General features: G+C 41.4%; 1 protein-coding gene across 13 annotated transcripts in view; it reads right to left on the bottom strand.

Annotated features, from left to right (window-relative positions):
- DMD (dystrophin) overlaps positions 1–17,581 on the bottom strand; it is a 1,292,219-nt gene that overhangs the window by 57,740 nt on the left and 1,216,898 nt on the right. For all 13 annotated transcript variants that reach the window (XM_074604145.1, XM_074604126.1, XM_074604154.1 and 10 more), the window contains 3 exons: positions 11,503–11,577; positions 4,811–5,012; positions 1,317–1,402 (listed from right to left, as the gene is read on the bottom strand). In XM_074604145.1, the coding sequence (XP_074460246.1) occupies positions 1,317–1,402; positions 4,811–5,012; positions 11,503–11,577 (363 nt within the window). The remainder of the gene's footprint in view (positions 1–1,316; positions 1,403–4,810; positions 5,013–11,502; positions 11,578–17,581) is intronic.

Below are 17,581 nucleotides of genomic sequence, written 5' to 3'. Positions count from 1 at the left end.
TCTCCCACAAACCATTCAGCTTTCAATTTCCCCATCATTAAAACATTAAGTGTTCTACAACCTTAAAAAGGGGGTTACGCGTTACCATGCACACACACTGCTGGAGACTATAAAATATGAACAATGTTTCCCTTTATAACTTTGATAATCCTCAATGAAATATTGTTTTGAAAAATAACTGTACTCAGTCATTTTCTTAAAAGATTTTCTGAATACTTTTTCACAACACCCACAAGAAACACCTAGAGATCTAAACTGTGACTGACATAGTGATTGCCCTAAAGTCTGATCCAATTATACACAGTCATGCACAGACGCTGTTGTTGGAACTGTCTGGTTTCTCTTTAGTGTTCCTCAACTTTCATTAGTAGAAGAATAGAATAATAACAATTGGTAGAGAACTGCTACGGTATTGGGTCAAATCCTAAAGGTTGGTCCTTTTATTTTTATATTTATATTTAAAAAAAAATATAAATGCATGAATGAGGCATAACAGTTAATTTAACCAGAAAGTTACTCTTCAGAACTACTCTTACCACTAGATCTTTTCTGGATACCAGCCTCACTAATGAACTGATCCATTAGTCAGATAAAACTAAAACTTCAAGTGGAATTTTTTCAAGTACTTCAGGATTCGGTCTATTAAAATATGCAAAATTTGCCTACCTTTAATGTTTATTAAAAGATAGCAACTATATTTAAGCAAAATGTACACAGCAAGACCCTGACTACATTGTGGAAAACATTTTAAAAATATAATATATTTTAAAATGCTGTACTGTAAGATGCCCTGTAGACATGCATTTTTGTGTATGAAGGTGTGCTAAACCAGTGGTCTCCAAAGCGTGGGTGATCCACCTCAGGGAGTGCGCAAGACATTAGGGTGCAGTAAGAAAATATTTTTTTGTTCTGTTAATAAATTAAATTAAAAAATATTAAAGGCTGTGTTTACTTCATCTTTATCTCATCTTTTTTTAATTTCTATTTTTGTTTAAGTGTTATAATGTACGTAGTATATTAGTACAGCAGTACATGTATATAATTTATAAATAAATATACGTCTATTGGGGGTGCATGCTCAAAGATTTTTTAACAATTGCGGTGCATGATCAAAAAAGTTTGGAGACCACTCTTCTACACTACCTAAAACCATACTGAACAAATAGAAGTACAAAGTGGAGCAAATTAACACACTTTGCATCCAGATTATCTAAAAGAATGTCTCTGTATGCTACTTAAATGTTTATGCAATAAACAGGAGGAATGGAAATAGAATATAAACATAAACTAAACCCAAAGGAATTACAATAACTTACATCTATATTTATCTTCCAGGTGTGCTTTACAAAGGGACACAACACCAGTTTTGAAAGATAAGACACGGATCCTTCCCGTTCGACCCCTAATGAAAAAGAAACATTGGGTGACAATATGATCCATTCATGTCATAAATTGTTTACTGTAGCGATGTTCACCGCAGTACCGTAGTCAGCATAAAGGCAGTCCTACACAGAACCATGTAGCACAGCACACATTGGCCAGTTATGAGATAAGCTAGAGATGACATACGAGATACGGTTGTGGCTCCGCAGGCATAGCTGAATTGGATGGTGCCGTTGTATCAATTCAACCAGAAATGGTCTGTTTGGAAATAATTTATGACAAAAGTGAGAGTGAAGAGTCTTTACCTTACGCTTATTTGAAAAGGCTTCTCTATGAACTGCTGCTATTCTCAGAGAAGACGAGATCCCCACCAGAACCAGAAACCGTCCCTCTCGCTAAATACAATTTCACTCCACTTTAATTAGAAACGTGAGAGGCCGCGCGGCCCCAGTTGCTGGCTGGGGTTAAACCACGAGAGCGAGGGCAGCAGTCGTTTTTAGAAAGTCTTTGCTTGCTCTCTGTCAGCCCTGCCCTGACTTGTTTGAGGAGGAGCCAGGCAGGAAAAAGCGGCCTCCGCCCACAGCGCGCAGCGACAGAGGCGCTTGTGAGACGTTCAGGTGAAGGCTGAAGCTTGCCTAGAAATGACGAGCAGGCAGGCGGGCCGCAGAGTTGTGCCAATAACAATACGGGGTGGTTTCTGAGCGCACAAACCTGTCCCGCGTGGCGCCAAGGGGCTGGTAACATTTCCAACACCCGTCCCCGTGCCGCCTCCGGTCACAGCCTCCCCCTCCCCCTCACTCCTGCCTTCTGACACTATTACTTTTGATTTTTAATGTGACCGTGGTAAGAACATCCTCCTCTGCGCTGCCGGCGACGCGATGACAAACCTTCCCATCTTCTCTCAGTCATCTGGTTTAGCTCAATTTACTTCCAGTTGCTGGCTTCCCCCAAGACTTTTGTTTCTGACAGCGTTTCAAATAGATAACATCTATTGCAAAGGAAGACATATACAACATAGGAAACTAACGCCTAAAAACGACACTTTGGAAGCAGAGCCTTATCAACTGTTTCGAAGCGTCACCAGTAAGAACACCGCTAGGAAGAAGATAAATCACGCAGAGGCATGCCACAGTCACGCGTCGGGCTGCACTGTGCGGCAGAGGCACGTTGTCTTTTTAACGCTATGAAAGCCCTGTAGGAGCCAGCGGTGCTCGTTCACCCCCGCACCTCCCCTGCAAACCCCGTGAAAGGTGCAGACGGAAACCGGTGGACAAAGCCGAATTTAGAATTTGCAACCTTTTACTAAAGAATCCTGCATTTTTCGTCACGAATAAGCACTTGTTGTTTACCTACGCTTTCCACACTCCCCTCCTCTTACTCCTCTCCCTCAAATCTTTTCCAAATTAATTATCATCTGTGCCCTGAGAAACTCCTGCTGATGAATACCAGGCTCATGCAAATTATACAGGAGAAGAATGTGGAATGATGATTCCCCTGCAAGGCATATTAAATTGAAACTTGCACAAATCATGAGTCGTTCAGTTCACTCTCCTCTCCTCCCAAGTCAAACCAATAATTTAGCGTGCTACTGCAAATGAGCATGAGTGACTGATCAATTAAAACAAATCTGAAACGTGTTGGATTTGCAGAGCTGTGCCCATAATTAGATCAGTCATTGACTGTGAATTTGATTAATATCTTTACAAATGACAGTTTTCAATTATAAGAAAAGTAAAGATTCAGTACATTTAATTAAATGTCTCCAGCACTACTATGCACTTCAGCTGATCTCTGCCTATTAAGTTTACAATGAAAACTAAACACATGTAACCCCAAGGTCACCTCTCTCACCAGCGTAATTCCAACCTGAATTTCAGCAAAATAGCTACGGGCTTTCCTCACACGTAAAACCCCTCTCTGTTTCATTGTGTCCTGCGATATACAGTTCTCTAGCGCACCTAGGGAATTGCCTAGAGGCAGCCAATTATAATTTCTAATGTTGTACTTTCAGCAGAGTGCAACATAAAGAAAACTAGACTGGACATGGCAAATCTAAACCGGACAGTCCGGCTTAGCAGCAGCCTGTGGAACAACCTTTATTTCCCTCTGTGCCTCTAACGTGGCTGAGCTGGATTAACATCCATTGCCCATCTTTTTTGTTTTTCACTCACTGGGTATCTTCATTTTTATGTTATTTGTAGTTGACGGTAATTCAGAAGCGGATCAAAGTTCTGTGGAAGTCAAAGCAGATTAAAGAAATAAAACCTGGCTCTTAAATTTATATAGCTTCATTCCCTACGACCGGTACACTACATAAAAATATAATGTAATCTGGGTAATCCACTTCGCAGGATATTGCAGCTGCTGCAGAGGATGTTATAAGAAACTGGCTTATCGGAGGTGATTCTGCAGGAAGAGACTGTACAAATCTGTACTTTTTTTTTTGGTAGGTGATCATCAAAGCTTCAGTGCTGTGATAAAGGGTGGACGGAAGAACAATGTTATGGCAATTCACTTCAATACGGTTCAAAATGTCAATGGAAATACAACAATTGACCCATGTCCTTCCATTTCTATACATAAATGTTTATTCTGCCACAGTAATGAGCATGTCTGGCTGAAGGTGCCCGATAAGAACCTTAAAAAAACAAATAAAGTCTTCTGCTGAGTTTTTTTTCACTAAACTCACAAAATACAAAAATAATGGCTTATTCTAAAATTAGCTCACAAACATGTGTTAGAATTTACCTATGCATTATGAGCAACATCATTAACCCACTGAATAGGAATACTCCTAAATTTTCTTAAGGTAAATTTACTCTGTTGTATTTACACTTACAGGTACGCTTTTTAAAATTAAATTTTAGAGGAAGTATTCCTCAAATCTCCTGAGTGTTAAGGGTTGTAAGCACATTAGATTAGAGATGAACCTCTTCCGTATTTGAACAAGAATTATAGATTGAAAGCTATAGAAAATGGACAGCTCTGAAAAGGCTTAACATCCGGAAGCACAGACACATGCAACAGTCTATATGATCATGTTCATGCTGTCGCTTCTGGATAATTCTCTTGAATTCCTTTATCTAAATAAATTTAAAAAGCCATGCAAAGCCATGAGCTACTGAGGACATGCAGGCCCAGAATGGCTCTGAACACAGAAACCTGTTTAAAAAATTCGGGTTTATAGCGCTCTCAGTGCTTAGCTTAATAAAGCTAGAATTTTAAGCCTAATCAAGGGCTGTTACCGATTCCGCTAAATGCGGACATTAAACCATCAGGTTTATTAAACTTTCACTTCAACTACTGCTTTTTCAGTTTCAAGCCATTCATTTTGTAATGAGGCAGACAGCTCGTTACCCCTTTCCCCTTCCCCTTGTTCTGTCGGGAATGCTCCAGAGCACCCCACATTCAGAGCACCCATACGTACGTGTCGTAGACATTCAGCAGCCAGTTGAGGCACATGTCCACACAGAGAGGAACGTTCACCAGGTTATTGTGCTCTTGTTCCAGTCGATCGTAAATGGTGGTCAAGCAGTTAATGATCTGCAGAATATCCATCGGCTGGTCGTTTTGTTTGAGGTTGTGCTGGTCCAAGGCATCACATGCAGCAGACAGACTCAGGAGATCCACTGTTGAAATAAAATAAAAAAAAAACCAAACAACATAATAAAGATTAAAGAGAAACAGTGGTTGTATTACCCATACCCAAAAAATAAACAGAACAATTTATTTGGCTTACATGCCTGGCCAGAGGATGTTTTATGTTCTCTGAAAGTCACAGGCAAGACTGATTTCAAGACTCCTACAGGTGCCCTGTTTATTCAGGTGTGGTCTTAGAAAGCAGTGTTCATAAAAGTGAAATCTGTTTAATTTTTAGCTGTAAAGTACCTATTATGCTATTGGATCCTATGGAAATATTACACATAAATTACTATGTAAGTAAAAATTACATATTTCATGTTTTATGTTCCTACGGGTAGGCTACTATTTGACTACTACATTCACCAAATCTGCTCTAAACATATTACATGTCATCAGCTTTCCTGAGACATGCCATCCATTTCTTACAGAAGTCAAGCAATCTTAACCAAACCAAACTCCACAAGGAATACTGAACTGGGATTAACCTCCCTGTTACTTTTCCTTCGGTACAGGGAAAAGGTGGTTCCGGAAACGTTAAATGGCCTATTTCATAGAATCATAGAATCATTTGGTTTGGAAAAGACCTTTGAGACCATCAAGTGCAACCATTAACCTAGCACTGCCAAGTCCACCACTAAACCATGTCCCTAAGCACCACATCTACACGGCTTTTAAATACCTCCAGGGATGGTGCCTCAACCACTTCCCTGGGCAGCCTGTGCCAACGCTTGATAACCATTTCAATGAAGAAATTCTTCCTAATATCTGATTTAAACCTCTCCTGGTGCAACTTAAGGCCGTTTTCTCTTGTCCTATCACTTGTTACTTGGGAGAATAGACTGATACCCACCTCGCTACAACCTCCTTTCAGGCAGCTGTAGAGAGCGATAAGGTCTCCCTTCAGCCTCCTTTTCTCCAGGCTAAACAACCCCAGCTCCCTCAGCCGCTCCTCGTAACACGTGTGCTCTACACCCTTCACCAGCTTCGTTACCCTTTGGAAATGCTGCAGCACCTTAATGTCTTTCCTGTAGTGAGACACCCGTAATTGAACACAGTATTCGAGATGTGGCCTCACCAGTGCTGGGTACAGGGGGATGCTTCCCTAGTCCTACTCACCACACTGTTCCTGATACAAGCCAGGTTGCTACTAACCTTCTTGGCCACCTGGGCACACTGCTGGCTCATAGTCAGCTGGCTGTCGACCAAAACCCCCAGGTCCTTTTCTGCCAGGCAGCTTTCCAGCTGCTCTTCCCCAAGCCTGCAACGCTGCATGGGGTTGTTGTGACAAAAGTGCAGGACCCGGCACTTGGCCTTGTTGAATCTCATACCATTGGCCTCAGCCCATTGGTCCAGCCTGTCCAGATCCCTCTGTAGAACTTTGCTACCCCCAAACAGATCAGCGTTCCTGCCTAACTTGGTGTCATCTGCAAACTAACTGAGGCGGCACTCAATCCCCTCGTTCAGATCATTGATAAAGACGGTAAACAGAACTGGCCCAGTATTGAGCCCTGGGGAACACCATTGTGACCGGCTGTTAAACTGGATTTAACTCCATTCACCACAACTCTTTGGGCCGAGACATCCAGAGAGGAGTTTTTTATCCAGAGAGGAGTATGCTCGTCAAAGCCATAAGCAGCCAGTTTCTCCAGGAGAATGCTGTGGGAAACAGTGTCAAAGGCTTTACGGAAGTCTGGGTAGACAACATACACAGCTTTTCCCTCATCCACTAAGCGGGTCATTTTGTCATAGAAGAAGATCGGGTCAGTCAGGCAGGACTTCATAAACCCATGCTGATTGGGCGTGATCATTTATCCATTGAAATTTATCCATTTTTAATTCTGCAAAAGCATTTACATTTATAAGTACCTCTACGACTTTACAGAGTAAGACACATATAAACTTGACAGCCAACACACAACAGTGTGTTTTGTCACAGACATTTAAAAACTTGATTTTCATTTGATAAGTCAGTTGCATTTTGAAATTCAGATGTCCAAGGCAAAACAGAACTTCCCTTTCTCAGCTGTTAGCCTCTGCCTATTAACATCAACAGCAGCATCACACTTTGGGGGCACCAAATCAGAGAGTTATGGGATATTGGTTTACAAAGTAGAACAGTAGTAAGAACAAAATAAATCAGAAAAATGAGACTACTGTTGCAGATCTGCCACATGAAAACCCTTTGTTAATTCCTTGCAGTGAATTTCCAGGGTGTGAGCAATGGGAATATTAAATTCCAAATGCTGCTAGTCCTGCTCGTACCATGAGCAGTCACAAAGTGCAGCACCATTCAACATGTGAGGGAGCAGCATCTGGCCCAAAGTGAACTACCCAAAACAAAATTGTCTAGGAAATTAATCACAGAATTGGGAAACGAACTGACTTAACTGCAAGACCATTTTTTCTCTGACTGGAACAAAAATGTGTTTTATTGAGTCCTGCTAAGGACATCTCTCAGTAATGTCAAAGAAAACGCACAAAGGCTAAATGCGGAGCCCCATGCAGGAATTTTTTAAGAACTTCATCCAGCTTAAGGGCACATTTGCCAAATTCACACTTGAGTATCCTATTTTATCAAGGATGAAGCTGATCCTTTGATGTCCTAGCGGAGATGAAAAATACTTTAGCTGCACACAGTGCTCCTTGGTAATGCTGCGTGGACAGCACGCTGGGATTTCGTAATTGCCAAAAGAATTTCAGGAGTATATATATTTCATTGGAAATTAATAGGGACTTCTGCTACTAAATCCCTTAAGTACTTCTGAAAATTTCATCCTGTGGGCCTGACATACCCAGTCCTACAGTGAGTAAGGAAAGCTTGGAATGCTATCCCCATTATTATAACAAGAAATTAAACTTTACATCAGTGGTGTTGTGCAGGGGTTTATTGGAATTTTCCTTTTTTCTCATTCATGTAGATATTTATTAAAAGAAAATATTTTGGAATATTATGTTTAACCTACCAGCATATAAAATATAGCTATTCTAAGGTCAATATTATATCCTGCAAAAGCATATTTATCAGACCCATTCCTAAGAGTCTCAGAAAGACGTTTTTCTTCTAATAATTTATTAGTCAAACTGGAAATAGAGCACTGCCTTCACAGCACCTTTAACTCTGAGCTTCAGGCTGAACTCTCAGTTCCTTTGAGACTATGAATCAACGGTAATTAAATGAACCCCTCGGGCAACTGAGTGGCAGCTTAATTATATATGCAGCTACTGCTAAACATGGGTCACTCCACTTTGTGAAAGCTTTTCCCACTAATAAGCAGCAACTTCAGAAAAGCCTTTCACCCTGCTCTTCATCAACCTCATGTCCTATCTTGAAGTTAATAACACACGTTCATCTTATAACAAGCAAAAAGTACTTGCTACCAAACTGCTTTAGGGAACTTCTTTTTATGGAAAAAAAGAGTGGCTCTGGCCTTTGCCACATTAAGCTCCCCCTGCACCTTTCCCACCAAGATTAAAGAAATGGGGGGGGGGCGGGGAAATCCTCTCCCAGAACCAGAATTGCTTATTTTTTTTCCTGAAAGCAAATATGGAGGTCCCGTGAATGACAGACTTTCAAAAGACAAGCCACAACACTCATATGTATTGAAGAGTTTTGTATTCATAGCTATTCAGTGACTTGCAAAGCTTTAATTGAAATAAACCATACCACTTTATGCTTTGTACTTTTGGTGAGTTCTCTGACATTCTTTTGTTCTTTTCTGTTTAAAATTCCAAAACTGACTCTAAAATCTGTTTGAGCAGTAGCTTCTAGCTTATTTTGAAATCTAAGTCATCTATATAAATATTTCTCTGGCTTCTAAGGCAAGCGAAAAAATGTTAGGATGTTTGTAGCTAGACACCAATCTGTGGCCAGATTGCAGGAAAAGTTTAAAAGACGACCTGGAATAACTAACCCACTGGAGGACAGAATTAACAGGCAGGAGAAAGTATGCTGTGGAGGTCACATACTGAACTTGCAGAAAACTCAACATATGGCTGGTGATAAAACGTATAAATGGTGTTCCCAGAATGCACGGTCTTCTCCTCTGTAACCTGCTGCTGTTGGCTGATACATCAAAAAAATACATTTAATCTAGCCAGTATAAAATTAAAGGAAAAAAGCACCCTAGCAGAAGTTCCTGAATATTTTCTTTTGCTGCATCTCCAAGAAAAGTGTGTGAATACATCTCATTTCATTGACATCACAATGTTCAGATGTGGTTTGTACTTGAAGATCAGATCTTTTAAAAGTAGCAAACCAAGAAAGTCAACATGCTTTGATGTGATTATCAAAGGAAACCATACATTTAATAAAAAACGGTGCAATAGTTACACCTGGCATGCTTACAATAATTTTGAAGGCTGGGATGATAGAGCCACACACTAGATTCTTCTAAGGTAACACAACACACAGCATTAATTTGTTAAGGATTACCATTTTCCATTTTCTTCTTTAGATTTAACATCCTAGTGTCTTAGTGTTCATTGGGGTGATTTGCAAACTGAAAAGAAGTAAGTCTAAGAAGAGTTCATTTTTAAAAGTGTTTCTGTTCTTGCCACAGAGGAATAGGCTGCACCTCCGCTTCTGCAGGCCTTCTATTGTGCGCACATCTTCAGAGCGCTCCTCAGCAGACAACGTTGCTCTGCTTTCTATGAAGTTTGCAGAAAATTATATATATTTAATTTTTTTTTTTTAACTCATGCTATTTTAAATCTGAAATAAAAACTAAGAGATGAAAGCAGCACCTACTGCAGGTGGAATCTAGGGATTTTTGGCTATGTGTAGAAGCCCTGAAACCCAGCACTGTGCTCTGTTTCTATTACTGCCAAACTGCAGAAAAAGAATTTTGTAATGGGTTGTTGTTTTTTTTTTTTTTAATCTAATTAAACTGAGTTCACAAGCGACATTGAAATCATAGAATCCACAAATAAAAAGATGGTGTCTCCAAGCAAAAATATTTGTAAGAACAAAGACTGCTAACCAAATTCCTTAAATAGTTTTCCTTAGATACAAGTATGAAGAATGTGCTAAAGTAATCACTCTAAGTACCACTGCATGTCTCTGAAAACATCCATTCTCAGAAAATCTACCTAAGTGTAACCTCGAGAGATGAACTGACTTCAGCACACAACTACAATTCCACACTGTAAAGTCCAAGATGACTTGGAATTATTTAGTGGTAGGAATCAGATAAAATAGCACACAAAGTTTTGCACTTTCAGCCATAAAAGCCTGTTACAAGTTACACTTGTGCACTGCCTGCCAGAGAAACTTGTAATTCCAAATATTTTATTCCCCTCCGTCAGTGCTGCACTGATTGTCAATACCTGTCACTGCGTATCACTCCAATTTCTTTACCTTTCCACAATGAACGTGGCAGGAGTGCTGCACCATGGAAAGATGCTTGTATTTCTGATCATCAAAATTCATTGTCACCGCATTCATGTTGAAACCTTTCATTGTGTTACAAGAATTGTCACTTACTGGTTGGTTTTTTTTCATTTCTATTTTTTCATACATTCAGAAATTAAGTCTGTTCACTAGTAGAATTCACCCATGCTTATAAGCCTAAAAGTAAACATGCTCAAAAATATCGAGGTTTGACACAGTTCCAGAAAGCATGTGAGCACAAATCCAAACTTGAGGTAAATCAACAGTTGAGACATTTGCAACTGTGTCAGAAACTTAACCCTGTAATTAAATGCCGAATGGTGAATGTTAAAATATTTTAATAACCTCCTAAACTGTACCACCTAATAGACTGCTTGCTTTGGCAACTGATTAGCCTACCAAGAAAACTACAAGCAAATTATTTAGCTATCAGGTTACAATAAGCTGAAAAAGAAACATAACTCTAGTGACAAGTAGAACACCATACACCAGTTGACAGAATTAAAATGTTAGAACACGCACACCACAAATGTATGGCTGATGAGAGACTTCTGAACATAACCAAAAGCTGGGGAAAAACCAAGCTAAATGTTTACTGCGATGATCTCATTTAAAGGCAACAGCCCCTCCGGGTTCAAGCTTCAACTTAACAAGCCATTAACAACTCCAGCTCTGGAGCGATTATTTCAGCCGAACTCACACCATTCCCAATCCACTACAATCCCTGTTTCTTTGGCGTTGAGATGTAGAGCTGTGGCTGACACAGGACATGGCTCCAGTAATGAGCACAGGGAAGATACCCAGCTAAGGAGTGTAAAGATAAGAAATACGTAGGAGATGTTAGTTTTGTTTCTGATCCACCGCTCTGTCTTGCAAGGGACAGATCTGCAGACCACTCAGCACTTTGGTTTTATAAGGAATGTGCAAACTGGTGGCAGCAGAAGACCCTTCGGGTGAGAGGATTCCATGCACCGGGCAGAGCTGGGGGTACGTGTGGTGGTGTTTTTCTGCTTCTGAAGGTTGTGAATAAAGTTGTGCGTTGTCATAAAGTCCTCCCGGCAGCAGGCGAGGCACAGGCACATACTTACGGCAGAGGGCTTTCTGCAGCCTGCGGAGTTTCATGGCAGTCCTGTACGCAGAGAACCTGACGTTGTTCAGGTCAGCTGTAGAGGGGAAATAGTAAAATAAGTGACCAGCTTTGCACCTTAGAAACAACCAGACTCACAAAGACACTGTTAAGCTGAACTAGACTATAGTCATCAGTGAAAAGAACAGAGGGAAAACAAAAAAAGTACATTAGAAACTCTACTTCACTAAGCAAAAGCCCTCAAATCTTCATAAATAATCATCCAAAAGAAAGAGAGTAAGTCCTGAAGTGTTACTTCCTTTCCTTCAAAGGCACTGAACTTAAGAGCCCTTGAAAGGACAACATCAGTGACTGCAGTAGTGTTGTCTGAAAACACGGCAGCCTTTCACACCGCAGGCACTGAGAGAGAGATAAGAACCTGAAACTCCTCCTTGTCTGCCCGATGCAGAGAAGAGCTCTGCCCAGGGAAAAGGCGGCGACTCCCAGCTACTGCTGAAAAAAACTTTCGGAAAACAACAATGACACTTTTGTGCTTTCCATCCAAGCAGATCCCAGCCATGCCCCGAGATGTAGAGCCTTCCTGGTGAGAAGCCAGCTCACCCAGCCAGGTGAGTTCCCAGGTTCCCACCTCCGAACCGGCGGGGAGCTGGTGGGCTGTGGCAGCACAGTGGGGAATGGGACCCAGCACGGAACACACGGTGCGGCACGATTTTTGCTGGAGCCTTCTCATGTGGTTAACAAAATAAGGACATCAGCACAAGTCCCCACTGAATAGTTTAACCACAGCTTGCAAAAACCTCCTGTAACGCTGCAGGGACGAGGTGGGCCACACACCAAACCAGTCACACCACACCAGAACTTCTATAAGCCCCTCGGCCCTCAGGAGGCTCAGTATCGGCTACTTGAACGTTATCCCGCACCGAATTCTGCTTATCTCCACAGCAAGGCACAGCAACTCATCTGTATTCTAAAACTGAAAATAAAGGAGGGGTTGTCTTGGACCAAATCTGGCCAGCAAACTGCATTTGCACCTTTTCTCTGTGGTGAAACCAGAATGAGGAAGATGGCCTTATTCTAATCTTGTCCCTGGCTTTGCTGAGGGTGGCCTTGGCCAAACCCCATTTACGAGAATGAACATAAAATTCACTGAAAGTGAGGTAGAAACTGCTGTGTCTGAATTCCTGCCATCAGTACCAGTACATCAGCTAACTCGTAATTTACAACTAGACCTGGCATACCAAGACTGCGGTGCAAACACACCACCGCTTGCGCTGTTCAGAATCGAACTCGGGATGCAGAAGCGAGCACGCAAATCGACAAGGGCAAGTCGATGAACAGACGCTGTTTCCTAAGTGGCACTGCCAGCTCTTCCCAGGGATGCTGCGGGGCCTGGGGAACTCAGGAGTGGCGGGGGGGGGCACGCTCCCGTCACCCCCACCGCTGAAAAACCACACCACTGCTGGCACGCTCCTGGCCCTGTCACCTACCCAACTAACTCCTGGGCACAGACACTCCTGGGCATTTGAACCGCCTAGGGACCTTTCCCAACAGAGCGGTTGGCATCTTGTAATTTAAGGGTTTTCTAGCACAGAAGCGAACTGTCTGTGCCAGCCAGTTTCAGCACCCGGCAACACTGATGAACGCATTTAATTTCCTCATGAAACCCACAGGGGCTTAAGGAGTTAACGATGGGAATGCGTTTGGAAAATGTAAACTACTGTGTAAATACAAAAATAACATTAAAAAAACGTACTGGCTCAGAATAAAGGTCCATTTAGCCCAATAAGCTGCCTCTAAGCCTGGCAGACTCTTAGAGAAATAATATGATGAAAAACAGGGCAAAACCAAAACAGTTCCTTGCTGGCATAGGCGCCGAGGCGCTATAAAGCTGTTCGCAATGTGGTAGCTTGGGTACGACTATCCCAGCATCACTTACAATGCTGTACAGGCGTAGGTAGCAGAGGGAATATAGTCTCGATTCCATTGCTTTTAATTAATCTGTTCTGAAAGACTAATTTGAGACTAATGCAGTAATTTTGTATACCTTATTAAAAGCTGTGGAACATTTCTAAAACATGTCTTACAGCGGAAGGAGAAGTTTCAGCTTTGTGTATCATTTCTTTTCCTTTACACAGTTCCATGCACCTTTTTAATGGGCAGTTCTCCTGTGTATTGCTTCTGCCAGCTCCCACTCTCACAATCATCCTGACAGGTTCAGAAGCCTTAACGTGGCAGGGAATACAGTGAGCAATTTAAATGAAGTGACTTAATTTGTCTTGAAGGGAAATTAATAAAGCAGTCTCTCACAAACACACTGCAATTTCAGTTACATTTTGTACTCTTGTTGTAAATCTGCACTCGTATTCTGGAAAATAATATATATTAGATTACGGCTAGCTTTTGATAAAATGAAGCAGTCTTCCCTAAACTTCCCCTGAGTATTCTGAAAAAAAGCTTCTCTACTTATTATTCACATTTTAAGAAATATTAGTAAATATATATGCATATTTCAGGCCTTGATCAAGGCAGAAAGTACAACCCATGAAGACATTTAATCCTGAAAGTGCTGTAGCTTACACCTATTTTCCTGTATATGTAATACATACTGATTTTGTTATCATCCTTAACGTCTGTGCTGCCAAGAAGCATCTGCTGTAAATGATCAACAAGCAATGTCAGGAGCTCGTTTCGGAGCCCTCACCTCAGGTGTTGGGAAAGCATCAGCAATGTCTGCTTTTGGCTCTACGTGATGAGGCTAAGTGTAGCCATCCCATGCTTCTCCTTCCCACCTTCGTGGCTGTTATCAGTAGTAGCCCATGCCCACTTACTGTCCCCGTGTCAACTGCTCACCTCCTGTCTTTGTTACACCACCACTTCCATGCTCCTGATGGACGGCCCTCTTACCAGGTGGTGACGGTCATTTGAGGTTGCTGGATCTTAATGATTTAGCTTTTCCCCCCACCTACTCCTATGAAACTGTCAGTGGTGTCTTTCCTCCCCCAGAGCTACTGCTACAAAGAACATGTTGCTCTGTGGAGCAACTGGGGGGGCCCAGTCTGCTCCTAATGGGGTTTAAAATATTTCCCTTGCTGGCATATGACCCTATTTAAATGAACCGTGGAACATAAGATTGTCAGGGAATGAGATGCGGTCACTGGGCTCGGGAGCGTTGGAGGTAACATCACCACGAACAGCAAGGGAGGAGACTTTGAGCGAGGCAGCAGACGGCACTGCCTGGCCGCAAGCCAGCTGCCGCTGCTGGGAACGTGTGGAGGAGGAAGGAAGGTGGCTCAAGCAGCAGCAACCCTCCTATGGAAACACCACTAGTTCCTTCTTCCCTGTGGGGTTCCCCCCCCCCCCCTTCTTGGGTCCTGAGGAAAATATCTGATGCTTTCTCCACTCCCAAACAGCCCACTAAAAGAGTCAGGGCCCACTAAGCCTTGACTCCAAAGCTTTTATCATCTCTGAAGAGGTCAGAGAGCTCAGAATACCATGTAATCTTTTCTCCAGCCCTTTCCTCCCATTCCTTGAAATTATTCACCATCTCATCATCCAAACGAGGTGGTCAGAGGGCTGAAAAGCCTTTGGAGTATATAAGACTTTTGCAAGTTGTTTAATGATACTCCCAGTCCTCGTTCAGAAGGTAACTTCCAAGCTGTGATCAGAAAGTGTAAATGCTCAAGAACATAATCTGTGGTCTGAAACAACAATGTAGTGAAGAGGTCACCTGGCCCCTGGAACAGAACAGACTGAGGAAAAGATCACACGGGAGTATTTGGTGACACTCATAGTTACATCCCAGAGCAAATAGAAATCATTGTTCTCCCATCACTCAGCCATGAACAACTGCTCTGTTCAAGGGGATATAAATCTTTCTAGGGGAGAAAATTTAACATTGTGTTACAGGAGACCTGTAAGATGGGTCAGGTGCTTACAGCGAATGCCTTGGCAACAATGAACAATTCCCACCAACACAACAGTAAGATCTCTCCATGACCTTCCTAAGCTTCTCCTGCAGCCCTCCCACCATCGTGGTGAAAGGAGTTCTGAGTGCTAAAGCATCAGTTACTCTCAGAAATCAGGAAATCTCCTTTCGCTGCTTTCTTCTTTTCATTATAGACATGACAAGACAAGTGCCTCCCTTTGCTTCAGGGCAAATAATGTGGTAGGAAGCAGGTTTTCTAGAAAAGTGATCTCCTCCACATCCATCATGTGCCTCCAACATATAAAGATGTTCATGCTCATATTCTTATGTTCATTCATATTAATATGAGTAACATTGAACAAGAACTAGTGCTGTTGTTACACATGCAGCTTTAACGAAGAGGACTCCAGCCTGCTCAAAGGAAGAACTCAAATCAGAAATATTATGGAAAGATGATCAGAAAATTAAGTCCTAACCTTTTCTCCATAATTCTGCATGTTGTGAGAAATCACAAAACATAAGGGCTATGTTCTTCCTCAAAAGAGCTAAGACAGCCTCATCAACACGTTTTCCAATGTGGTATTGTATTCTACAGTATCGTAGAAACAGCAGTAGCTACACATAACACATCCTTTTGACAGTGGACAGCCAGGTTAAAAAAACCCCACTGACTTCTGAGGAGGTAAGTAATTTGTCTCAAAAAAATTTGAACCACCTGATGTTGTAGATTAATTTTTCTTAAATCCTCCCATGCTAAATTCCAGATTTTACATTGGGATGAGTATTATTTTAAGAGGAAAACCAGATCCTCGTATGCTTGAGCCTTACTGCACAAAATAAGTTGGTAAGCAACTAAAAGCAATAAAAAAAAAAAAAAATCAAAGACAAACAAAGTTTTCAAAAAAAGAACATATTTAACAAGAAGTATAGCATCCAGCATGGAGGAATATTTATTTTTATTCTGAAATAGTCACATCTATAACACCGACAACAGGTTTTAAGTGAGGTGTTATAACTGAAGAGCTTTCCATGGTGGTTCTTAGAACAGACTAACCACTCTGCAGCTGCCCCAGCTGCTAAGAGCGCTGAATGACTGGGATGTTTCATCTGATAGCGCACTGTCCTCTACAGCAGACTAATCTCAATGAGTGTTTAAAAGCTCTGGGACGGGACACACTACCTCCTGTCAAAGGTTGTTCATGCAATTTGTCTCTCACACACACAATGCAAACTGAAGGCATCTCAGGAAGGCCTTTCTACCTGGAAACCACCTTGTTTTTTACTTCAAAGAGGGTTACTTGTTTGTATTATTGTGATCTTAAAGGTCCATTCCAACCTAGACTATGATTCTATGAATATTACAATTGTTTTTTAATTAGTAAGGGAAAAACACAGCCACTACACTTCATTTTATGGACAATAATTTTCTCACTGCCTGGACACCATCATACTGAAAAGATCAAGTTACATGCTTCAGGTGATAACTATCTCCAAGAGTAAAACTTGGAAAGTTAGTAACTAAATTCTTTGACAGATATTAGATGTCATCAGGTCAAATTCTCATCTTCACTTAATAGGATATAGGATTTATGGAGTTTTGAGGGTTGCTTGTTGTTTTAGTTTGGTTTTGTTTGGGTTTGTTTTTTTTTTTACTCTCACTTATTTGCACAGGAAAAAAGGTGAACCTACAGTGATATACCTCCAAACCTGAAATACTTACTCAACCATAGCCTGTGGCACGTTCATATAGCTGCTCATAAATACACTGCCTGCAGTGGATAAACTATTTTGGGAATTTCATGTCCCTGTTGTCTCTGACAGTGCCTATCTAACAGAGGTTAAAAACTGTTTACTGTACAGTCCTGAATGGACCATAATTCCACTACCAGCCACTAAGCTTTCATGTTTCATCAGACATTAATGGCACTCTTGACTTCTCAAGAAGCTTCATCTCACATCGATTCAATACCACTGTGATTCCCTGACCAGCTGATAAGAATACGGGGTTTATTCCTGCTGCCCAAACCCCATATATAAATCTTTTAATGATGCCCTACAGTGACATATATCACCTCTTTAGGAATTGTAATTTAAAAATGCAAATGAGACAAATGCACAAAGGAGATAAATTAATCAAGTAACACTGCTTAACATC

This window comes from Larus michahellis, chromosome 1 (genome assembly GCF_964199755.1).
Source record: "Larus michahellis chromosome 1, bLarMic1.1, whole genome shotgun sequence".
Classification (NCBI taxonomy): domain Eukaryota; kingdom Metazoa; phylum Chordata; class Aves; order Charadriiformes; family Laridae; genus Larus; species Larus michahellis.
This window is presented reverse-complemented; position numbering and strand designations above follow the sequence as displayed.